This window comes from Heteronotia binoei, chromosome 4 (assembly GCF_032191835.1).
Source record: "Heteronotia binoei isolate CCM8104 ecotype False Entrance Well chromosome 4, APGP_CSIRO_Hbin_v1, whole genome shotgun sequence".
Lineage (NCBI taxonomy): Eukaryota > Metazoa > Chordata > Lepidosauria > Squamata > Gekkonidae > Heteronotia > Heteronotia binoei.
Genome location: NC_083226.1, coordinates 97,455,604 through 97,480,547, shown reverse-complemented (window position 1 = coordinate 97,480,547; position 24,944 = coordinate 97,455,604). Strand labels below are relative to the sequence as shown.

Below are 24,944 nucleotides of genomic sequence, written 5' to 3'. Positions count from 1 at the left end.
ATTTGTTGACTAAGGCATGGGTTCACACTATTAAATTCTGGTTACGACTCCACTTCAACTCTGATCCACTTAGCTTTCTGTACCAGCTAATTTCTGAATCTGATAATTCTAGCCAGCTATCTTACACTGAAGCTAAAATAAGTTCCCTGAATCTATCTTTAGAATCCTTATTCTTGCTTTCTGAGTCCGAGGCTTTTTTAGAAATAAAATCTAGTCTACTGAGCTCAGAGCTACAAACTCTTTATGGTCTTGCCAACAGAACCTGTTCTCCCCTAAACTTAGGGATTGTTCCAAATGCAAATATTCCAGCTGTGTACCTCTACCAACTTCTAGCTCTAAATTTGTGCAGAGCCTTTTCCTTGTCCAGATTCAATGCCCTTCCGTCAGCCATTTTATTTGGCAGATTTCAAGGGACTCCCTATTCAAGTAGGTGCTATCCCTGTAAAATGGATTGTGTTGAGGCCGTTGCCCATGTTCTTCTCCAATGTCCTCTCTATTTGGCATAGAGTAGTATTTCCTTTTGCCCATCCCAAATCAAGTTCACAGGATGCTGTCAAATTCTAGTATTTTGGGAGAGAGAAAAAGGTTGCTTTGTTCACTCTGCCCTATGCATAATGTTATATACCTTTATCGTGCCCCTGCCTCTTAGTCATCTCTTTTTTAAACTGCAAAGTCCCAAGCTCTTCAGTTGGTTTTACAACTGAACAAGGGGCTGAGAGCGGCCAGAGTGGCTGAGCTCCTTGTAGGAGACAGAACTGAGTGGACTCTGTCTGGAAGAGGGAGTTTTCAAGTGGTTTGAAACTCTCTGAGGGAGATTTTGCTAGCGCACATCAGGCAATCTTCAAGTACAAACAAGATCACACAAATACACACTGTGGGGTGAACTGGATTCTGGTGGTCAGCAGGATTGCCCAAGATGCAGACCAGAGGACTAGCTGTGGGGCTGAGATGCATCAGTATTTAGGGGTGCGAGTCCTGTAAGACAGTTAGTGTGAAAGGGTCTGTGAGGGAAAATACTGGCACCAGTCAGGAGTATGTGTGTGTGAAAGAGTGACTGAAGTTTGTATTTATATGATTTGGCACTGCCTAAGTTAGGATAAAACATCTGAAGAAACAGCATTCTGAGTGCCCAGAAGGCACAGACAGCCTGTGTGAAGTAGAGTCTATTGGGAATCTGAAACGTGCCTGGTTTATTGTTTATTTTAAGGATCTTCTGCCAAAGTCTTGTTATATTTTTACCACAGTCTGGAAAAGTCTCTACTCTCTGTAATTATTTTATTCTGCCAACCAGCTGCCAACTGATTTGCCTTTTAATATTGAACAGTTATAATCCATACTATTTCATCTCCCTCCTTGCCTTTTGCTACCTAATAAATATTTTGTGGTTGTTAACGTTAAAACCGTCTGGTGCCAATTATTACCAGTTCTGACAGGATTTCTGTGAGTCTGACTGAGGGAAGGTGACCGGGGAGAAATTTAAAGTGGTCACCTCCCGAGTAAAGCCTCTGACGGAGTTTCTCACAATTGGTGGCAGTACCGTGATCTGTAAATACCCACGGAAAATAGAAACAAATTTTTATATTTTTATACCTCAGAACTATTTTTGAGGAGAAATTCCTGTCAGAAATGGCACCACCACAAAAGGCAGGAAAAGCAAAGGGAGATGACAGCCACCCTGATGAGGGAGCAGAGGCTGTGAGAAATGCCAGCCAAAATATAAAAAGTTTGACGCTATGTATAGCGCTGTGTGATATAGAACTGGCTATACTTAACTTGGAAACAGATGATAAATTAAAGTTGGAACAATCAGAGGCAGAACAAGAAACAGTTAGAATGGCAGTTGAGGAAGAAGAGGCTGAGTGGGCAGAGATAGTAGAGTGGAGAAAAATGGACAGACAGGAGAGAGAAAGAGGGGAGGTCTCACAACTGCCAGAAACTGTGGAAGTTGTGAATGACCCAGAGCCTGAAGCCCCTACACCCACAGAAAATAGTAAGCAAGAGAAACTAGAAAGGGTGCAGAAGGATTTGTGTCTGGAGGACATTGAGGCTGTAAATGGAAATGGCAGACCAGCGGAGACATGTGAAGACATGGAGGCACAAGTCTCTTTGTTAGGGTCTGTATTAGATCAACGTCGTCAGTGCCTGCCAGAACAGACAGATGCTTTGGGGGGCATAGATGGACCTGTTGTTAAGGTGACGGCAGCAGAAGTTTCAGTTGCCCACAAGGACTTCCAGGGTATGCGGAAGTTGGAGTTTCGAAATGTGCAAGACCCAAATGAATCACCCGAAGCTCCAAGAAGTTGATACTCTGTTTGGCTTCTTCCGAGAACCATTTTCCCTGCATTATCTGGTCCTGGGAATGGGCTCCCCAGCCCGACAGGCTGGCATCTGTTGTCATGATGACCCTTTGTGGTTCCCGGATGTCGAACCCACTCAGGAACAATGTTGGGTTTAGTCACCACTGTAACTGTTGCTGAAGTTGTGATGGTAACTCCACCTGCTTGGGCACCTTTTGGACTATGAGGTGCTGAAACGGTCTGAGGAACTGTTGTAGAGGACATGAAACCTGGCCCAGTGCAACACATCCTGGCAGGACACCATAATGACCAACAGTTGCGTTAACTGCATCACCTGCACTGTCTAAGCCGAAAGAACTTCTTGTAGTAGGCGTTGTGGCTTTGTCTGTCTCTCCTTTATCAGAAAGACCTTGCCCCTCTGAGTATGTTTTTACCTCCAGATGCACAATGCATTTTAAAGGTATCAGGTTGCTTTTCTCCAGGTTCATTACCAACCTGTGTTGTTGCAGGGTTGAAACTGTCAGCTTTGTCATTTCGAGAGCCTGGTAGGAAGTGAGACCTTACCAAAATGTCATCTAAATATGAGTACAACATCACCGCTTGTATTCAATGATGATATTGGATTTATATCCCGCCCTCCACTCCGAAGAGTCTCAGAGTGGCTCACAATCTCCTTTACCTTCCTCCCCTACAACAGACACCCTGTGAGGTGGGTGGGGCTGGAGAGGGCTCTCACAGCAGCTGCCCTTTCAAGGACAACCTCTGCCAGAGCTATGGCTGACCCAAGGCCATGCTAGCAGGTGCAAGTGGAGGAGTGGGGAATCAAACCCGGTTCTCCCAGATAAGAGTCCGCACACTTAACCACTACACCAAACTGGCTCTCCAAAGATTCAAAGATGAGCCACCAAGGCTACCAGGATCTTCATGAATACCCGAGGGGAGGACTTCAGTCTGAATGGGAGGGCTTTTTAATAACTCTGGTTGTAGATGAATCTCAGGAATCTCCTGTGACTCTCTCTGATTGGGATATGCAAATAAGCTTCAGAGAGATCTATGGATGTAAGGAACTCCTTGGCTTGGATGGATGGTAGGATGGACCAGAGGGTTTCCATTCAAAACTTCTCTGATTTGACAAACTTGTTCAGCCATTTTAGGTCCAGAATGGACCGGACATCCCCGTTCTTCTTGGGAACTATGAAGAGAGTACACCCCTTGGCCACGTTGGGATGGAGGTACCTTCTCTATTGCTCCTATTTCCAAGAGGTTCCTTATGGTAGTCAACATCTGCTGATGGGTTAAGGGATCTTATTTCTTTGGAACCTGGTGAAATCTTTGAGGTGGAAAATTGACCAGCTGTATGGCATAGCCTTTTGACACTGTCTCTACCACCCACTGGTCTTTCACTGAGTGTTTCCATTGGGCGGCAAAGCGGAGCAGTCATCCCCCTATTCTGCTTGCCATTGAGTTTCTGTTGTAGTCATCGGGAGCCCCCTTTTTGGGGGGTTTCCTTTGGATCCAGAATCTGTCTTGCTAGAGAAGGTTTTGAAGTCTCTGCCTCGGGGCTGCCATTTCCTTTTCCTTTGAAGGATTTAAAGTTGGAAGGTTGTGTGGACTTTTTTGAGTCTTGAAAGAACTGGAAGCATCTCTTCTGCTTACTATCCTTTCTCTTATATGGGAACATCTTCTTTTTGTCCTTATCCTCGATAAGAAAACATTCCAGACCATCTCCAAACAGATTCGTTCCCTTAAAGGGAACTGCTGCTACCTTCGCCTGGGCTGCCACATCTACATCCCAACTACGTAGCCATAAATTTTGACAGATCGCTACGCTACATGCCATAGCTCTAACGGAAAGTTGGACCATGTCCAGTGTTGCATCAGAGATGAAGGCCACAGCCAGGGACATTTTTTTGAGTTCGTCTTTGAACAGCTTAGGTGCCCTGCTATCTGCCGCTGCCAGATTGGAAGTCCATGAATGCACCGCGCTAGCAAACAGCGGTCTGGGAGACCGCGCTAGCAAACAGCGTTTGGGAGACTCCTAAAGTAGGCATCATCTTCTCAGAATGTGAGGGGAGATCTGGGTCCAAGTCCTCTTTCTCCTTGGGAGCTGCCTCAAAATACAGCTCTCAGGACCTTTGGCAACAGTTTAGAATAGTATTCAAAGGCAAACAGACTGGATCTTACAGATCTTCCTCCTCAGACAACTCTCCTTCCTCCTTTTCAGAAGACTGACTTGAGGAAGGACAGGTTTCTTACCTGTAACTGGTGATCTTCGAGTGGTCATCTGTGCAATCACACATATGGGTAATCCGCAGGATTGGCCCCGACCTCGGAGAGTTCAAAGCAATCTTGATCGTAGATCTGGCGCGCCTCCCTCTTGTCCTGGGAGGAGGCAGCTACTGCGCATGCCTGGACAAGGGGGAGGTGCTTAGCCACTCAGTTTCTTCCCGCCGCCGGATAGGTGGAAATAACTGTGCTAACTAGCTTCCAGCAGCGGGGAAGGCTGGGTGGGTCTGTGTGATTGCACAGATGACCACTCGAAGATCACCAGTTACAGGTAAGAAACCTGTCCATCTTCTTCGTGGTCTCTGTGCATTCACACATATGGGTGATTAGCGAGCCATTTCTTCGGAGGTGGGTGCTGGATCTGTAAGAATATGTAAAGTTAGAGCGTAACGTAATGATAGTGGTACTCACAGTGGTTAGTCGAAGATCGACCGTAGCACCGCTTGTCCGAAGGAGGCATCTCGCCGGGCACGAACGTCGAGAGCGTAGTGCGAGGCGAAGGTAGATGTGGAGGACCAGACGGCTGCGGCGCAGATGTCCTCTATAGGGATGCCTTTCATGAAGGCGGACGAGGTAGCCACGGCTCTGGTTGAGTGGGCTCGTATATGTTGAGGGATGGGTTGTTTTGCCAGCTGGTAGCAGAGTTCGATGGCAGCAACAATCCATTTGGAGAGTCTCTGAGTAGATATTCTGCTGCCCTTATCATGGGTAGCGTAGGTGACAAAAAGTCTAGGGTCTTTACGGATTTGGCGGGTTCTGTCTATGTAGAAGGCTAGGGCTCTCCGTGCATCCAGGTTGTGGAGCGCCCTTTGTCCCGCGTCCGCGGGGTGCTGGAAGAAGGCTGGTATAGTGGACTGTCTTCCTAGATGAAAAGGAGAGACGACCTTGGGTAGAAAGGTCGGGTCAGGTCGGAGGATCACCGTACTGTTATGAAATATCGTATACGGTGGGTCTGCTCTGAATGCGCAGATGTCACTGGCCCTCTTACCTGTGGTGAGGGCCGTAAGTAATGCCGTCTTCCATGACAGCAGGTGTAGTGGGATGGAAGCCATGGGCTCGAAGGGCGGTTTCATGAGTTGGCTCAGGACTAGAGACAGACTCCAGGTGGGTAGAACTTGTTTGATTGGTGGGTGTAGGCGAATGATGCCCTTGAGGAAAGCTCTGGTCGCATGGTGAGAGAATACCGTTGTGCCATCGATGCGGGGGTGGAAAGCAGAGATGGCTGCCAGGTGTACCTTCAGGGAAGAATACGACAGACCCGCTCTAGAGAGCGTTAAGGTGTAAGTTAGTACCTGAGGTATAGTGGCATAGTTGGGGTCGAAGTTGTGCTGTGAGGCATAGTGTGAGAAGCGTTTCCACTTCAGTAGATAGGATTTCCTAGTAGATGGTTTTCTGGAGTTCACTAGGACCTGACGGACCTCCGGGGGGAAGTCTAGAAACTGATTCTCCAGGCTGTTAATTTGAGCGATGCCGGGTTGTGGTGAAGGACCCTGCCGTCCTGTTGAGAGAGGAGATCCCGTGTTTGAGGGAGTTGGATGAAGGTGTTGTTGGACAGGAGCAGCAAGGTCGTAAACCAGGGTTGGCGGGGCCACCATGGAGTTATGAGGATGCAGTTTGTGTGGTCTACCTGAATCTTCTGTAGAACTCTGGTGATAAGTGGAATGGGGGGGAAGAGGTAGTGGAGTGTTCCGTTCCAAGTTTGTAGGAAGGCATCCCCCCTGGAGAGGTGGGATGGAGGACCTCTCGTGTAGAAGCGGGTGCATTGGGCATTTGACGGTGAAGCAAATACATCTATCTTCGGTTGTCCGAAGATGCTGAAGATCTGTCGGATGTATCGGCTGTTGATGGACCACTCGTGGTTGTTGGTAGAGTGGCGACTCAGGGCGTCTGCCTGGGTGTTCTCGACCCCTGGTAGGTGTACGGCCGTGAGGAAGATGCCCTGGCTTATGCTCCAATGCCACAGTGCCAGGGCTCTCTTGCAGAGTCTGACGGAGGCGGTGCCGCCCTGCCTGTTGATGTAAAAGACTGTGGCGATGTTGTCGGAGGTGATCTGGACGTGCTGGTTCCTTAGCGATGGGAGGAAGGACCGCAAAGCCTTGTGCACTGCGATGAGCTCCAGGCAATTTATGTGGAGAGAGCGTTCGTAGTCTGTCCACTGGCCCTGCACCGTGAGGTCTTCCAAGTGGGCTCCCCATCCCCACTTGGAGGCATCTGTGGTTACAATCACCGAGGGCGGTGTCTGCTTGAATGGCATGCCCTTGTAGAGGTGACGTTCCTTGGTCCACCATTTGAGGGATGGCACAATGTGTAGTGGAAGGGTGAGTAGTGTGGATTGATGTTGTGTGTGGGGGCGAAAAGTCCTTACGAACCACATTTGGAGGGGACGCATGTGCAGCTTCGCAAACCGCAGAACTGCTGTGGTTGCTGCCATGAGGCCTAGCATTCTCTGGAAAGTGAGCGCTGTTTGGGAGCGCTGGGCGATGATAGTGTTGGCCAGTGACAGTATGGCGAGTGCCCTGTCCTGAGGTAGAAAAGCCGTTTGCGAGAGCGTGGAGATGTCTGCTCCTATGAATTGAATCCTCTGGGTAGGGACTAGTTTGGATTTTGAGAGGTTGACTAGGAGGCCTAAGGTGGCCAGGGTGGAGAGAGTGGTCGAGACGTCCAGTTGTAGTTGCTCCCTGGAATGGGCGACGATCAGCCAGTCGTCTATGTAAGGGAAGATTGATATCTGTTGTTGGCGTAATGTGGCTGCTACTACTGCCATGCACTTGGTGAAGACCCTTGGTGCTGTGGAGAGGCCGAAGGGAAGGGAGCAGAACTGGAAGTGCTGCTTCCCTATGGCGAACCTGAGGAATCTTCTGTGATGATGATTGATTGTAATGTGGAAGTAGGCATCCTGGAGGTCTATGGACGCCATCCATGCTCGTTCTGGGATGAGCGGGAGCATTGCCTGAAGCGTGACCATACGGAATTTCTTGTAGGTTATGTGTAGGTTGAGTTTGCGGAGGTCGAGAATGGGTCGAAGTCCTCCGTCCTTTTTTGGCACCAGGAAGTACCGGGAGTAGAAGCCGGTGCGATGGTATTGGGGTGGGACTGGTTCTATCGCGCCTTTGTCCAGCAGAGACGCGATTTCTGTCTGCAGGGGTGCGGACGGGGGTGTGGTGAGGAATCGGTGGTGCCTTGGAGTGGAGGTAAACTCTATTAGGTAGCCTCTTTGAATGATGGCGAGGACCCAGGCGTCTGATGTTATGGTCCTCCAGGCAGTGTAGAATGGTTGTAGTCGTGTTGATCGGTTTGGCTGATGGAGGGAGACTGGACGGCTCGGGGGAGGGAGGTCAGAGAGACGGTTTGGATGTGGTTGAAGGTTTCTTGGTTGTTTGGCGTCTGTTTTGAAAGGAAGGTTTGGACTGCGGTGGTTTGCGCTTCCATGATTCCTGTTGCCGTGGGGATCTGGTCCCTTTGTATTGGCTGGACCTCCAGTTCCTTTGCCGATTGGATTGGGTCAGAGGTTGGGAGACTCCCAGTCGTTTCGCCCTTTTCCTGCCATCGTCTACTGATGTGAGGATGTCATCTGTAGATGAGCTAAACAGGCCAAGGCCATCAAAGGGCAAATCTTCAACCTTATATTTGATGTCTGGTTGGAGGGAGGAGGACCTGAGCCACGTGTGTCTGCGGAGTGCTATGGCTGAGGCCAAGGTTCTGGAGGAACACTGTGCAGCGTGACGGGCAGTGTTGATTTGCTGTTTGCTCACTCTGGCCATCTCTTGCAGGGTAGTGGTGGCTGACTTTTGGGATGCCTCGGGCAGGGATGGTACCAATGCGGCGAGGGAAGTGGTCAGGTTGTGGGTGTATGCGGAAAAGCATGCCATGTAGTTGAGGATTTTGGTTGTGGCTGTAGTGAGGGCGTAAATCTTTCTCCCAATCGTGTCGAGTTTTTTGCCCTCCCGTTCTGGTGGTACCGGGTGTCTAGTCTGCTTCGACTTCGAAGACGAATGCACAATGATCGAGTTCGGAGCCGGGTGGGTGAACAGGAACTTGGAATCAGGTGCGTGTATCTTGTACAGAGCTTCAACCCTCTTGGATGTTGGCGGTACTGATGCCGGTTTGTCCCATGCTTCTTTGAGTGTTTCTAGGAGGACGGGGAGCATGGGAAGAGAGGAGCTGGATGGAAGATCCGCATGCACTAGATCAAATACGACGTCCGAGACTCTGGGGGCGTCCGTATTGAGTTTCAGATTTAGCGAGCTTGCCATGTTTGCTACGAGGTCGAGGTAGGATCTCGGGCCCTCAGACGGTGATAGGTCTGCTGGCTTGGCTATGTCGGAGTCTGGGGATTGTAGGTCCGAACCCGAAGAGTGGTCGGAGTCGGAGAGTTCCTCCTCGGATCCGTCGTCGGTTCCTTGGTGCAGGTCGGGCTGAGGTGTTGTCTTGGGAGCCGCGTGTAAGGATCCCAGTGGCGATGGGAGTTTCGGTTCGGCGCCGAGACTCGTAGGGTCGTCATGGTGGTGAAGCGGTTCGACCGATGCAGTTTGGAGTCTGTGTGTGTGATCTCGGTAGCGAGGAGACTCTTGGTAGCTGTGGTAATGGCGATCGTAGGAGGGTGATCGTCGGTGTCGTCTTCGGTTCCGTGGGGATGGAGACCTGGATCTCGATGGAGAGTAATAGTAGTGTCTCCCCCTGCGGTGGCTGCGGGAGCGTCGGCGGCTGCGGGATCTGGTGCGGCGGCGACTGCGGGACCTGGTGCGGCGGCGACTGTGGGACCTGGTGTGTCGGCGACTGCGGGACCTGGTGCGTCTGCGACTGCGAGATCGTGGTCTAGTCGGGAGAGCTCTCGGGGTCGAGGGTTCTCTGATGAGCGCGTGGGCGTCTATTGGCTGTGCGAGATCTATGAATTTAGTGGGGTCGAGAGGCCGGGTCCTAACGGATGCGGTAGAGTGCGTATCCAGCAGCTGGTCTGGTGGGGAATTCGGAATGGACGGCGACTTCGATGAGATGCGGATGATTTCCAACGGAGTGATTGACGGTGTTGCCGTCGACTTCGACGTCGGAGTCTTCGGCATCGATCCGGAGGCAGTGGCGCTCGGGTTCGGTGCCTTCGGTTTGGTGGTCGGGTTCGAGGCCGAGTCGAGAGGGCGGTTCTTGTGCTTTTTCGAGCTAACGCTACCCGTCGGGTCCGAGTGGGCGGAATCGGAACGGCGGCGCTTTTTGGGGTCGTCCGACTTCTTGGAGTGTTTGCCGGTCTTAGGCTTACAGGGACTCTGTGCCACGGAAGCTGCCGACTGCGTCTCTCCCACGAGGTGTGGGGAAGATGGCGCGGGTTGTTTTTGTCCGCCATGCGGCATGGCCGGTCGGAGTGTGGTTTCCATGAGGTGGCTCTTGAGTCTCGCGGCGCGGTTCTTGCGGGCCTGTTTGCCAAATTGGCTGCAGTGCACGCAGGAGTCTGGACGGTGGGCCTCTCCAAGGCAGAACAAGCAAAGAGAGTGGCCGTCGGACGAGGGGATTTTGGATGAGCAGCTGGTACAGCGTTTAAAGATTATCTTGTCCCTTCCTTCCATCCGCCCGGGGAGGGGGGGGGGGAGGGAGGGGAAAGTCCAGAAAGAATAGTAAGAGAAGGCTTTTTTTTTTTTTTTTTATACGATACCAGGAGGAGTAGAAGATGAAGAATTGAAGCGAAGAGAAGGTAATTGTTGGAGATTGCAATGAAGAAGTTGGAGATCAACGAGGAAGGTGCGATCCGGTCGGCGGTAAGGAAGAAACTGAGTGGCTAAGCACCTCCCCCTTGTCCAGGCATGCGCAGTAGCTGCCTCCTCCCAGGACAAGTGGGAGGCGCGCCAGATCTACGATCAAGATTGCTTTGAACTCTCCGAGGTCGGGGCCAATCCTGCGGATTACCCATATGTGTGAATGCACAGAGACCACGAAGAAGATCCAGAGTCTTCATCCTCTAAGGAACTACCAACGGGGGAATCAGTTGCTAAGTTCAGTTTGCCTCTCTTAAAGTCTGAGTCAGCTCCTTCTCTCTTTCTCTTCTTTGGCACTGATACTGGAGAAGAGGAGCCTTGGGGAGCCCCAAGAGCCTTCAAGAGCTCCCTTTTAAGCTACTGCAATAAATTATTCTTGGCATCCTCCCCAGATAAATCAGGTTCATTGGACCCAGCAGAGCCCTGTGCTGTGGAGGATCCTGAGAAAAATGGCAACTCAAATTCACTGGGAGAGCTTCCAGCAGCGGTAGCCTGCCTCAGCCTTTCAGCCATCTTGATGGAAGGTGTAAGGCTGGAAAACAAAAGTGAAAGAGAGGGAGGAAAGGGCTGTAAGAACTAAGTCCCTTAAAATGGCTGCCCCAACCCATTGGGTGCTTTTTTCCTTCTGTGTGCGCTTTTTGGAGGCACCCAGACCCCTTATGGAGAAAAACAGACCTGCCTTGGCTGGCTGTATAGTGGTAGGAAACAGAATTCACTACTGTCTGTTCCTGTCCACTATTTCCCAATAACTCTCTGGACTGAGCCACCCAGGGACTCCTCCTCGTGCCCGGAGGGTCTGTCTCTGACAAGGAGAGAGGGGAAAAGGAAGGGGGCCCCCTGGAGCATGCGTTAATCAATCTCCAGCTGTATATCTGGTCTCCTCGTGAGGTGTGCCATCATGAGCTCTCTCTCAGCCTCACTCGCCCCCTGGTCGTCTGCAGACGTCACTCCTGCAGTTCTGCGTGGGACTGTCCGAGGTCTCCGTCACGCCCTTCCCTTAACCAGGCACGGGGAGAGTGGGCAGAACAAGCCACAAATGAAGCAGAGGTCCTGCTTCGCCAGGAGCACTCTGCCAGAGACTTTGGTCCTGCGTTTTTGTCGGGGACGTCCCCAATGCGAGCGACAATTTCTCTTGGTTGCTCAGCTGTGGCCAGACACCAAAAGGAAGCCTCTGGTGGATCTTCTGCTTGCAGCAGTTGAAGAGCATGTCCTACTCCAGGTAACAGGGTTGGTAAGACTGGGGAAGGTTTCGGGGGATAGGCCACTCCCCCCTGGTGGATCAACTGAAGAACCGACCCTGTTCCAGTGAAGGAGGAGCCTAATCCCTTCAGTGAAGGACTGTCCCACTCCTGGAACCACCGGAGAAACTATGTTTTGTAAATTGTGTGCGTGATGTTCTGGATGATGTTTCAGCTACTGACTGACCTTCATCAGAGATAAGCTTATACTCCCTGAAATCTACAGCATGTGTTTCTGATACTCTTTTCTTGAAAGTCACAATCATTTATTTTGAAGTCATAGTATCAGCTCCTTCTCATCCCTATCCTGCTTCGCAACAGAATAGTAATACAGTAGCAACTAGAAAACTTTTGTTAGTATTGTGAACAGAACGGGAGAAGGAGGCAATATTTTGCTATGCTCTAACAAAGCAGTAAAAGATGCTTTCCCCCAGCTTCACCCTTTATATGAATGGTAATTGAACATCAATCTGTCTTAGTGGTTATACATGTGGAACAGAAGTTAGAACTCCCAATTCAGGCACAGGGTTGTTATCTTTATTATTGTGTTGCTGAAAGATCTAATAGCCCTTTGTAAAGGCTACTTTGCTATATGATAAATGATGTAACCTTTTAATGTCATAAAATTAGATTTATAATACATTAAAAAGATTATGTCATTTGTCATACAGCAAAATAGCCTTTCTCCCCAGTGGGGACCCCGAGAAGCATCATTCTCCTGTTCTCCATTTTCTCGTTGCAACAACTCTGTGAGGTAGTTCGGGCTGACAGTTTGTCACCCAGCAACCTTCTATAGAGGATTGGGGATCTGCCTGTTATGCAAGATAGGTTGCTTAGAAACTGTCTTATTACATGTTGCCTACCATGAAGATAACCTTTAAAGTGGCTTACCTGATTCCTCCAAGGTTGGGGACAAGGGGTGTTGCCTCAATACCCCTTGGTGTGTGGGGTCCCTCAAGGGGCAATCCAACCTCCAATGTTAACATCTATATGCACCCCCTCACCTAACTAGTGCAGAGTTTGGGTTGTCATCAGTGCTCAGATGACACGCAGTTATACCTGTTGATGGATGGACAGATACTGACCCAACCACCTTGGCCAAGGGGCTGGAGACCATGCTCAGATGGTTGAAGCAGAACCGGCTGAAACTGAACCCATCTAAGATGGAGGTTCTGTGGCTGGATGGGAGGGATTCAGGCTTGGGGTCCAAACTCGCAACTCTTGATGGCATGCTTTGAACACTGGCACCATCTGTCAAGAGCCTGGGTGTGCTTTTGGATGCCTCTTTATCAATGGAGGCCCAGATTACAAATACTGACAGAGTGGCATTTTCCAGCCGCTTTGGATTTCCTAAAGAACTACCATTTAGTTACTTGTTTATATTGAGCTCTGAATGAAGTGACACCACTTTCCTGACCTTTCAAGAAAATCTTTAAGCAGCAGCTGGACAAACGCTTGTCAGGCATGCTCTGGGCTGAGCAGGAGGTTGGATTAGATGGCCTGTATGGTCCCTTCCAACCCTGTGATTCTATGATTCTAAATAGTACACCTCCATTTTAATGCAAATTCAGATTAATCTTAATTAATAGTATCTTAACTCTCAAAATTTTCAGTCCAGTGGGTCCACATAGCTGGAAGAAGAGCCCTACTTCTGCAGATCTCTTGCTTTACTTATACCCTCCCAACAATCCCTGAAAAGCTGCCCCTGAGGGTAAGGAACACCTCTGGAATGCCATGCAACATGATGCTGAGGTCTGCATCAAGAAGGGGAAAATGATCAAGTGCCCTTCACTTGTACTAGGGCAAGCTTTGATCCAAGTCAATGAAACAAGTACCTGGCAATAAATAAATAAAATAAGATACAGCGATTAATTCTGATTCTGGAAAGTTTTGATTTCATACTGCAAAACAACTTTTTTATATAACATTCATGTTAATAACATATGGAAAAGGTTACATTATCATTACGATATCAATACCTAACCCAATAGTTGGATCCAAAGGTGCCCTTCCAAATAGAATTATGTCTTCTTTTATACCTCTTACTACAACACTGAATAAGATAAACCAGACTCCAGAACAAAATTTTCTACTCACACAAACAAAATGAACAGAAACATGAGAGCTGCTAGAGCACCCACATGAAGATAGAACCAGGTGAGTAGTCGTGTTGGTCTGAAGCAACAGAATACAGTCCAGGTGGCACCTTTAAGATTAACCGAGTTTTATTCAAGGTATGAATTTGCATGTGCACGCACACTTCTTCCAATAATATATCTGCCACTGGATTCTAACTTTATTTTAGATAACCCACAGTTTGTAGTATGAGCTCACATACTAGCATAGATCAGTACATCTAATCAATTGTTCAACTAATGGTGAACAAGGACTCATATATAGCAGAGTGGGCAAATTTTGAAGTCCTACAAAGAGCCATGACTTCTGACTATAGAAATCATAATGTTCTTCTGTGCAGCTACAGGTTGACCATAGTCCTTTCAATAGACTTTCAGTTACGGCAAATGACCCTACAATAATATTTTCCCTAAACACTAAACATTCTAAAACAATCAAATCAAATAAACCTGTTTTGGTCCTCATGAAGAAAAACACTATACCCAACTACCTTCTCTCCAGGAAGAAATTAGTAGTTACCTCCATATCCTGGGTATATTCAAGCATCTGGGGATGCTTGGACCCCTTCAGATTAGCAAAATAGGTTTAAACAAAGAGAACATATATAAACCTTAACAGAATTAAAGACACTTGTGGTGACCTTTTCCATGCTAAACTGACAGTAAGCATATGTTAATACAGTGACAGAAGTCTGCAAGGCAATACAGAAATAGACAAATGCACACACTCCATTTTAAATTAAGTGTACTAAAACTTACCTGCTTAGGTATACGAAAAAGGGAGTTCTTAAAGAATATATCTTTGGCCTGACTCCAGGTTCCATCGATTATTATGATTACACAGGGATTTGGGGAGCTGAATTCTATTTCTTCTAGATTTGCTGCTCCCGCTCCAGGATATAATATCAAGGTATTAGGATTTCTGCACACATATGCTAGCTCAGGGTACCTAGGAGAACATTGAAAAGGTTACTTTCCTCCCTTGTATGGACCCCATTTCCTCATCTTTCCCCCAGCTACTGTCCGTTTCTTAGGAAGATCTCAGGAATTTTCTAGCTCCTAAAAGGCAGCATATGTAGAGGTAAATATATGTAAATGTCAACCTATACTTAGAACATTTGGTCTTCATTCCAAAATATGCACTATAGTATCAAAGCAGTCATTTTCTCCAAGGGAACTGACCTCTGCAGCCTGGAGATCAGTTGTAACTGACAGAAATAAAACATGGAAGAAGCTCTATAAACCTGTGTTAGGCTGATCTTCACGCTGACTGTCCACGGAGGTAAAACCTATGGGTAGAGGATGTGCTACAAACTCAAAATTATGTAAATTCCACAATGTAAAAACCCACAAAAGTTTCTTAACTTAGTCATGAGCTAAAGAAACTACAGAACCAAAACACTCAGAAAGCAGAAGAGATATTAAACATAACACTGAAAATAGGTCCATGGCTAAGTTCCAGAGAACCTTGAAAGAACCAAGTCAGTACTCGTAGATTTCATATTGAACAAAGAAATCATTTGCTTGTCTGATTTCTTGAATTTAATGTACAACTCCAGTCTTATAGTACATACCTATACAGAGAAGTGTTTCTACGGGGGAATATTATTTAATTGTGCTTTGATAGTGCTTGAAACAGGGATACTAAAGAGCAGTAGAAACTTTGATGATCTCTTCAGAGTGACTGCAAGCTCTTTGAAACTTTCAAGTATAAACTGCATTTCCCCCCAGTTTTTTTATTAACAATCATCATTTGCTCCCACTAGATCAGAGTTTAAGAATCTTACATCTTGATGCCAATCTGAAAAATACAAGTTGCCCTCTATATGATTTTCTTATGAAGAATCCACTTTCCTCCCCAGCCTTAGATACTTCAAAGAAACTGGAAAAAGACTGGCAGCTTTTTCAATGCATATGGAGGGCAACATGAAAGCTCCCACTGAGGTAAGGTACTTCACTGCCAGCATTTTCTAGCCTCTAAAGGTTGAGCATTACTAAAAATAAATGAAAATGGGCTTTGCACTCTTTCACACTGCATATCTGATATATAAGCTAAAGAGAAATTTCTCTCACAGAACTGAGGTATTGTTGGTCTAGATACAGAGACATAAAGTATTTAGGGTTGCCAACCTCCAGGTGGTAGCTGGAGATATCCTGGGATTACAATTGATCTCCAGGTGAAAGAGATCAGTTCGCCTGGAGAAAATGGCCTCTTTGAACATAAGAACATAAGAGAAGCCATGTTGGATCAGGCCAACGGCCCATCAAGTCCAACACTCTGTGTCACACAGTGGCAAAAAATTTTATATACACACATACACTGTGGCTAATAGCCACTGATGGACCTGTGCTCCATATTTTTATCTAAACCCTTCTTGAAGGTGGCTATACTTGTGGCCGCCACCACCTCCTGTGGCAGTGAATTCCACATGTTAATCACCCTTTGGGTGAAGAAGTACTTCCTTTTATCTGTTTTAACCTGTCTGCTCAGCAATTTCATCGAATGCCCATGAGTTCTTGTATTGCGAGAAAGGGAGAAAAGTACTTCTTTCTCTACTTTCTCCATCCCATGCATTATCTTGTAAACCTCTATCATGTCACCCCGCAGTCGACGTTTCTCCAAGCTAAAGAGTCCCAAGCATTTCAACCTTTCTTCATAAGGAAAGTGCTCCAGTCCTTTAATCATTCTAGTTGCCCTTCTCTGGACTTTCTCCAATGCTATAATATCCTTTTTGAGGTGCGGCGACCAGAACTGCACACAGTACTCCAAATGAGACCGCACCATCGATTTATACAGGGGCATTATGATACTGGCTGATTTGTTTTCAATTCCCTTCCTAATAATTCCCAGCATGGCGTTGGCCTTTTTTATTGCAAACGCACACTGTCTTGACATTTTCAGTGAGTTATCTACCACGACCCCAAGATCTCTCTCTTGGTCAGTCTCTGCCAGTTCACACCCCATCAACTTGTATTTGTAGCTGGGATTCTTGGCCCCAATGTGCATTACTTTGCACTTGGCCACACTGAACCGCATCTGCCACGTTGACGCCCACTCACCCAGCCTCAACAGATCCCTTTGGAGTCCCTCACAATCCTCTCTGGTTCTCACCACCCTGAACAATTTAGTGCCATCTGCAAACTTGGCCACTTCACTGCTCACTCCCAACTCTAAATCATTTATGAACAAGTTAAAGAGCATGGGACCCAGTACCGAGCCTTGCGGCACCCCACTGCTTACTGTCCTCCACTGCGAAGACTGCCCATTTATACTCACTCTCTGCTTCCTATTACTCAGCCAGTTTTTGATCCACAAGAGGACCTGTCCTTTTACTCCATGACTCTCAAGCTTTCTAAGGAGCCTTTGATGAGGAACTTTATCAAAAGCTTTCTGGAAGTCAAGGTAAACAACATCTATTGGGTCTCCTTTGTCCACATGTTCGTTCACCCCCTCAAAGAAATGTAACAGGTTGGTGAGGCAAGATCTTCCCTTGCAGAACCCATGCTGAGTCTTCCTCAATAACCCGTGTTCATCAATGTGCCTACTCATTCTGTCCTTGATAATGGTTTCTACCAACTTTCCCGGTATTGAAGTCAGATTGACTGGCCTGTAATTTCCCAGGTCTCCTCTGGAACCTTTTTTAAAGATGGGGGTGACATTTGCTACCTTCCAGTCCTCAGGAACGGAGGCAGATTTCAATGAAAGATTACAGATTTTTGTTAGAAGATCCACAAGTTCAACTTTGAGTTCTTTCAGAACTCTCGGATGTATGCCATCCGGACCCGGTGACTTATTAGTTTTTAATTTGTCTATCAGTTGTAGGACCTCCTCTTTTGTCACCTCAATCTGACTCAGGTCTTTCAATACCCCTTCCAAAATTAGTGGTTCTGGGGCGGGCAAAAAGTTCTCATCTTCCACAGTGAAGACGGAGGCAAAAAATTCATTTAGCTTCTCAGCCATTTCCCTATCCTCCTTCAGTAATCCTTTTACCCCATGGTCATCCAAGGGCCCCACTGCTTCCCTGGCTGGTTTCCTACTTCTAATATATTTGAAGAAAGTTTTATTGTTGGTCTTTATGTTTTTTGCAATATGCTCCTCATAGTCCCTTTTTGCCTGCCTGATCACAGTCTTGCATTTGATTTGCCACAGCCTGTGTTCCCTTTTACTAATCTCACTTGGACTGGTTTTCCACCGCTTAAAGGAGTCCTTCTTACCTTTTACAGCTTCCATTACTTTGTTTGTTAACCATGCAGGCCTTTTCTTATGCCTGTTTGTGCCTTTCCTAACTTGTGGTATGTATTTTATCTGAGCTTCTAGGATTATAGTTTTAAATAGCCTCCAAGCTTCCCCAAAGGTTTTGACCGTATGTACCTTTCCTTTCAGTTTCCTCCTCACATGCCTCCTCATCTCAGTGTATTTACCCCTTTTAAAGTTAAACGTGGTTGTGGCGGTCTTTTTGGACAACTCCCTATTTATACAAACGGTGAAATCAATAACATTATGGTCACTGCTCCCAAGTGGCGCAATCACTTTTACATCTCTCACCAAGTCTTGGGCATTACTTAGGACCAAATCCAGGATCGCCCCACCCCTGGTAGGTTCTGAGACCATCTGCTCCATAGCACAGTCATTGAGAGCATCAAGAAACTCAATCTCTTTCTCTCGACCAGAACACATATTGACCCAATCAATCTGCGGGTAGTTAAAATCACCTCTTTGGAAGGTGAACTCTAAGGCATTACACCCCACTGAAGTCCCTTCCCTCCCCAAACCCCTCAGTGAGGGGGGGGGGTGTGTGCCAAAAGTTAGCCTTGCCTAGGGAGCCAAATAATCTAGGGCCAGCCCTGAAAGAGGCAGGCATGTTTTGGCAGAAAGAAAGTGCACCACTTCTCTGGCACTCACTGCCACCTTATCTCTTATCTGAGTCACATGCCAAGGAGGAGGGGGAAGTGGCCTATCTGAGGGGTGCTCAATGGGTAGATCTCAGACTTTTAGAGCTCAGCCAGGCACACAGAAGGTGTCAGAAGATGGCTCCATTGCCTTTCACCTTCCTGTTTTTAGCAGCGCTGCTAATCATAGGCTAACCTACCTCACACGGCTGTTGTGAGGGTAAACCAGAGGAAAGGAGAATGATGCAAGTCATTTTGGGTCCTCCTTGGAGGTAAAAGTATTTTCCCCCATTGGAGGGGAAAATATTGAAGTAGTAATGAGTTTCCAAACCTTCCAATGCATTTTGAATTTATGTTTGTTAATCCCTAGCATGTAACAATGCTGGATGTTTACAAACAATTCCTATACTTTTTTTTGTATTAAATGTGAACATCTGTATGGTCCAGTGTATATGGTTACACACTACCTTAATTTATCATTTGCTTCTATCATCATTGGCATAACTATTTCATTATAATTTATAATATAAAAACATTAAGTTCATTAATATGTTTGAGGGGGAAAATTGTTACTAAAACTAGAGGGGAAAAGCAAAACAACTCTAAAAGAAGCCTGTGTTATTTTACTTTATTTTTTAAAGGCTCACAACAGTGATAGGCATAGATTTCACCAGGTTAGCACAAAGATTGCTCAAGCAAGTGTAAAACCACTCTAAAAATGCCAACTATGATCATTTATGAATGACAAAATAGATATCTTAATGCACTTGATGTACAAGAAGAAGACTGCAGATTTATACCCCGCCCTTCTCTCTGAATCAGAGTCTCAGAGCGGCTTACAATCTCCTTTATCTTCTTCCTCCACAACAGACACCCTGTGAGGTGGGTGGGGCTGAGAGAGTTCTCACAGAAGCTGCCCTTTCAAGGACAACTCTTGTGAAAGCTATGGGTGACCCAAGGTCATTCCAGCAGCTGCAAGTAGAGGAGTGGAGAATCAAACCTGGTTCTCCCAGATAAGAGTCCGCACACTTAACCACTACACCAAACTGGCTCTCAAGGTTTTAGCATTTTCTGATGTTCAACTGAAATATTATTTATGACTAAATAACAACTTGCAAATTATTATAGTTATTAAAAGACAATAAATCCCAGAACAAGGGGCTTTATTTTTTCCATTAGTATTTCGATGATGAAAAAAAGAACAAGCACTTGGTGAAAAATACATAATGCTTATTAAATAAAGCATTATACATTACAGAATATGGCTTTATTTATTTATACTGTACTTTAAGTTAAGCATCAGAGTAAGCAGATAAGCTCCTAGTTTGTATGTGTGTTCTATATTTAATCACATTTATTTACATGTATTTCTGCAAGAAGATAATACTAAGCAATAGCAGACACATTATAAAGGCTAGAATATGATACCTAGGTTTATTTTATGCTGCTTTACTACCCCTTAGGGCTTAGCTGGCTTTTATTTAATTTCTTTGCCCTTTTAAAAATACCTTCTCTGTTTACAATGGCACTATATTAATATGTATTGTTTACACATAAACACACAAAGTTATAGCTCAACCTTTAAGCATTCAGAGTAGCACAATAATCTGGGTTGCAATATTTGGGACACTGAGCTTCTCAGCTACATGGAAATAGTATATCTTCTTAACCCTCTTCAGTAGTGCAAAGGGCAGACTGCTCTATGATGCCTTTGTTAACAAGACCAGGAACCTGGAAACAAGGATTTAACATCTTCATAGTGGCCATGATCCAGATAAATACAAATCAAGTGGCCAAGCAGAACACAAGAAAAGAGCTCTTGTGAAAGTAGCCACTAGACTATGGCTTCCAGAGAGAAGCATAAGAAGGTATGAGAAGCTTTAAACTGAATGGGTAAGTGCATGGGATATTAGCATTATTATCTCTATTTACCCTCTAACAGAAGTGGCGTGAGCTCTGCACAGAGGATTCAACATTTCAGTTGACAATTGATAGTGAAGGGAGATGTTAAAAAGTCCATAAGGACTTGGAGCTGATGCAGGAATGATAGGAAGCCTGCACAAAGGCTTATAGTAGATTAAAACACAGAAATGTGATACAAAGTCATGTTGAGAAGCAGCAGTAGGGGAATTCAACAAGAAGTAGTTACAAGCATTCAGCAAGAAATGAACAGAACGAGGGAAAATAGAAGGGAGATTTTGGGAGATACTGAGAAAGAAACAGCAGTGAGAAACCATTTTCGCAGTAGTGAAATTCCCCTCATTGATGTTTTTAAAATTATGTGAAATTTTCCGCAGTAGATTTTTCCTCACATAAAAGCTGTGAGCAGGCCTGCATTTTTTAATTTTTTAATTTCAGTTAACAAACACACAAACCATGTTGACCTTACTATTAACATCCGTATTACAAGTCATGTAAACTATTATCATTATAAATTATTATCTTCAAGTGAAAACAGAATCAAGTCAAATTTCTTCTTTTCTTCTTTTTCCCAGAAAAACTGTCAATATTGATATTATTCCCATTAAACATACGCAGTTTAATTTGTTCTTGTTGTCGCTGAAGTTTTCTCCTTATTACCCTGTATTTTTGGAACTGCCATTTTTAGTGAGTTCTGAAAATGCAGGGTAAGGAGAAGAAAAATTTGAGTTCGTGCCTGGTGAGGAAAAATCTACTATGGAAAATTTCTCATAATGCAGTTTTAAGAATGCCAGTGTGGAAAATTTCACTACTGAAGAAAGTTGAAAGATTTTGGGAGGTTCTAGAGTAGGAAGGGATTGTGTAAAATTAAAGGTCCTGTGCTGCTGGAGAACACCATTCAGAGGCTTTTTTCTCTTTCTTTTAAGTGTTTATTTCAAACCTCACCTCTTGAGGAGAATCGTTACAAATATCCACATGCTTATCCCCACATATTACTTTTATGGTACAGCTATAGAAGACTCCTCAATTCACGAAGTTTTAAAAGATTTCCAACAGGTCTCTCAAGAACACAGCTAGTTTGCCCACCCAAGTCACCAAGATAATGGCAGGGCATGATTTGTGCATCACAGCTACACAAACCTTGTGTACAGGTACACAAACCTTGGCAGCATCAGCCCCTCAGCATCCTTCCCCTGATGCCTGGACAATCAGTGTTGGAGTGGTTGCCAAGGGGATGGCTTCACCACTTTCTCCAACACTTGGAGGGTAACTTCACCACTTTCTCCCATACCTATGCCCAGCCCTGACTTTCTGGACAAGCTGACCTCAGTTAACAGGCTCAGAACAGAACACAGATGCTATGACATTTCTAACGAATTTCTCCTCCGCTGTGATTATGTTTATAGTAAAAACACTGGAACAGTAAAATCACAGACCAGTCATACTCAGACTCCATTTAGAAGCAGCTGCCATAAAATAAATGGAAGGTTATTAATGTTCCTTACCGGTCTTCACTGAAGCGACGACCAATCAAAACTTTACATTTTTCTTCAGGCAAGCAAGCAGCCAGCAGAGGCACCGTCCGTAGTACTCTACTTTCCTTCAGTTAATATAGAATGGAAAAACAAAGCATCTATTTAAGAAGTCACAAAATTTGATTTTTAATTTTGCTCCTAGAAAAAATAAGAAATGCAAACATCTGCAAGCAAACCCATACATATATCCAAGAAAAGACCAGAATTAACTATTCCAAAGAAAAACAAGCCCCATTATTTTTCCATGCTACTCTATCTGGCTTTGACATTTCTTCTTGAAGTCACAGAATCTCTAGAAACTGCCACTTCGGGAATAAGCCCAATTTAGTAGACCTGCTTAGATAGCATTGCAAATTAAGAATGAAGATGAAGAATGAAGATGAAGAATGAATAATGACCTATTTTCCGAAAGAGACAGAGAAAGTGCTACTTGTTGATTTTTCTGGATCTTCAACAGTTTTCGACCATGTTGATCTTGAACTGTATTGCTCTTCCTGGATCTTCAATAGTTTTTGACCGGAGGGCTTTTTTTGTCGATAAAGTCCAGCAGGAACTCATTTGCATATTAGGCCACATCTTCTGATGTCACCATTGTTTCACACAGGGCTCGTTATAGAAAATACCTCACAGGAACTTACTTGCATATTAAGCCACACCATATGATGCCAAGCCAGCTGGAACTGCATTTCTGTGTGTTCCTGCTCAAAAAAAGCCCTGAATAACAGTATAGTTCTGGATCTTTGTGGAGCTAGGAGTGAGAGGCCCAGTTCTTTGGTGGCCTTGCTTATGAGGACAATTTCATAGGACTTTAGTTGCACTGTGACAAAATTCATTTTCTCCTAGGAGGCTGGAAAGCAGCAAACCTCTAATTGGCATTTTAAAAGATTTTTTTTTCCCTCAGAAGCAAGGCTTCAGAACTTGGAAGGGGTCCTGATCCTCCTGATGGGAAATCCCTACAACCATCAGGTGGTGGCGGCAGGCTACCCTGAGAGTAAAAGAAAAGCCAATCCAGGGAGCTGGGCAGCCCTAGGAAGGCAGGGAGGAACAAGGTCTGCATGACAGAGCAGGCATGTTCTGCCACAGGCACCATAAAGATTAGCAAAACATATTTCAGCATTACTAGTCTTTAAGATGCCATTGAATGCCTGTGTAATTTCAGTATCAGAGATTTGCATGGCTACACTTTGGGAAATATGATGATGATGGCAGAAAGTGATGATGGGAGAAATACACTTCTGCTGTTGCTATATGAGGCCCACAAAACTCCATTTCATTCTTCATACTTTTTATCTATAGGAGACAGCAGGCTGTCCAGAGGTTAAGGGCATCCTGCATTACTTAAGGGCATCCTGCATTTAATAACATCCTGCATTACTTTTCCTTTTCAACTAAATCAGATGTGGCAGTGGAAGAACTGAAATGTTGGTTGGATGATGTACTCAGATAGATGAAGTTCATAAATTAAATCTGAATCCAGACAAAACTGTTTTTCAAATCTGTATGGTAGTTCAATGCCTGTATTAGCTGGGATAGTATTCTCCCTAAAGAACCAAGTCCACAGCTTAAGGGTACTGCTTGATTCAGAGTTGGCCAGGTATATTGAAGTGGCCTCCATGGCATGATGTGTGTTTTGCTAACTTGGGTTGGCATGCAGGTGACTAGTTCCAATTATTTTAATGATGCTGTTGGTCTTTTGTGCATTTTCTGTACTGTTAGTGTGTGTTTTTATTGTTTTAGGTTTTATTGCATTGTACCTGGTGTGAGCTGCCTTGAACATACCTTGGAAAAGCAGTATAAAATCTCAAGTAAAAAAATAAAAACAACACTATCACCATGAGTTTATCTCAGTTCAAAATTACATCACTGGATTTTACAGGGAAAAAAGCTATAATCATTCTGAAATACTTAAAAAAACCCTATCATCATTTAAGTCTCATTTTAAGTAGTCCTGAAAACATGAACACATCCTACAAATGGAATCTTATTTTACTTTATAATATTTTTTTCATATTTATTGACCTCTAGACAGAACATGATAATAAATTTGCCCTTGACATTCTTGGGAAGAGCAGTTATTAAAATTAATAAATCACCAAAGTATGGTTAGGGAAAAATAATACTTATAGGGAGTGTTTTTTTAGGCAAGTAAGACATCAAAAGACTGGGGTCACCCTAAACTACCAATTTTGTAAGATATGTACAAAACACAGATCTCTATTACAACAGCTTGGATCCATCAGCTGTATTATGTTACCACATTATAAATACAGATGAGGTTTGCTGAAAGTGTCAGGACTACACCCACCAACACAATACCACCTACTCTGGCAGAAACCCTGTTCACTTTGAACAGGACTTTCAGCTGAAAGCAGTTGGAATTTAAACCCCTGCCCCAGATAATAGAGCTACATAACACAGGTAATATACATCATACAATTACTATGTATCATTTTTCCTCAGGCATTCTCATATGAAACAAAATATATTTCAGTTATATAATATCTATTTCAATTCATACATCAAACTGAGAAATAAAAGCTGGACTAAAAATGAACTTGGTTTTAGTCTTCACATCATATGGAAGTATGTGCAAACTAATAAGGTATGCACAAAAAGGCAGACTAGAATACTTTGTCTACTCATTATTTGCAATCATATTGCAATCCCAATTTTGAAACAGTGCAACTGTGAGTGGCCTCTTAATCTACACCATATTGTCTTTTTAAAGCAAAGGTATCAGTGTGATACTTAGCCATGATTAAGTCATAAAGAAATGGAATTCAAGCCCTTAAGCCCTATTGACCTAAAAAAAATTTAAGTACACTTTAAGGATGCTTTGTTATGCCAAATATGCTTATATACTCAACCCAAGAGTAAAACATTAGACAACAAACAAACCTTT

General features: G+C 45.0%; 1 protein-coding gene across 1 annotated transcript in view; it reads right to left on the bottom strand.

The window, feature by feature from the left end:
• DTWD2 (DTW domain containing 2) overlaps positions 1 to 24,944 on the bottom strand; it is a 157,777-nt gene that overhangs the window by 47,807 nt on the left and 85,026 nt on the right. The window contains exons 3-4 of the mRNA XM_060235560.1: positions 22,013 to 22,107; positions 14,457 to 14,646 (exon numbers count right to left, since the gene is read on the bottom strand). Coding sequence (XP_060091543.1) covers positions 14,457 to 14,646; positions 22,013 to 22,107 — 285 coding nt within the window. The remainder of the gene's footprint in view (positions 1 to 14,456; positions 14,647 to 22,012; positions 22,108 to 24,944) is intronic.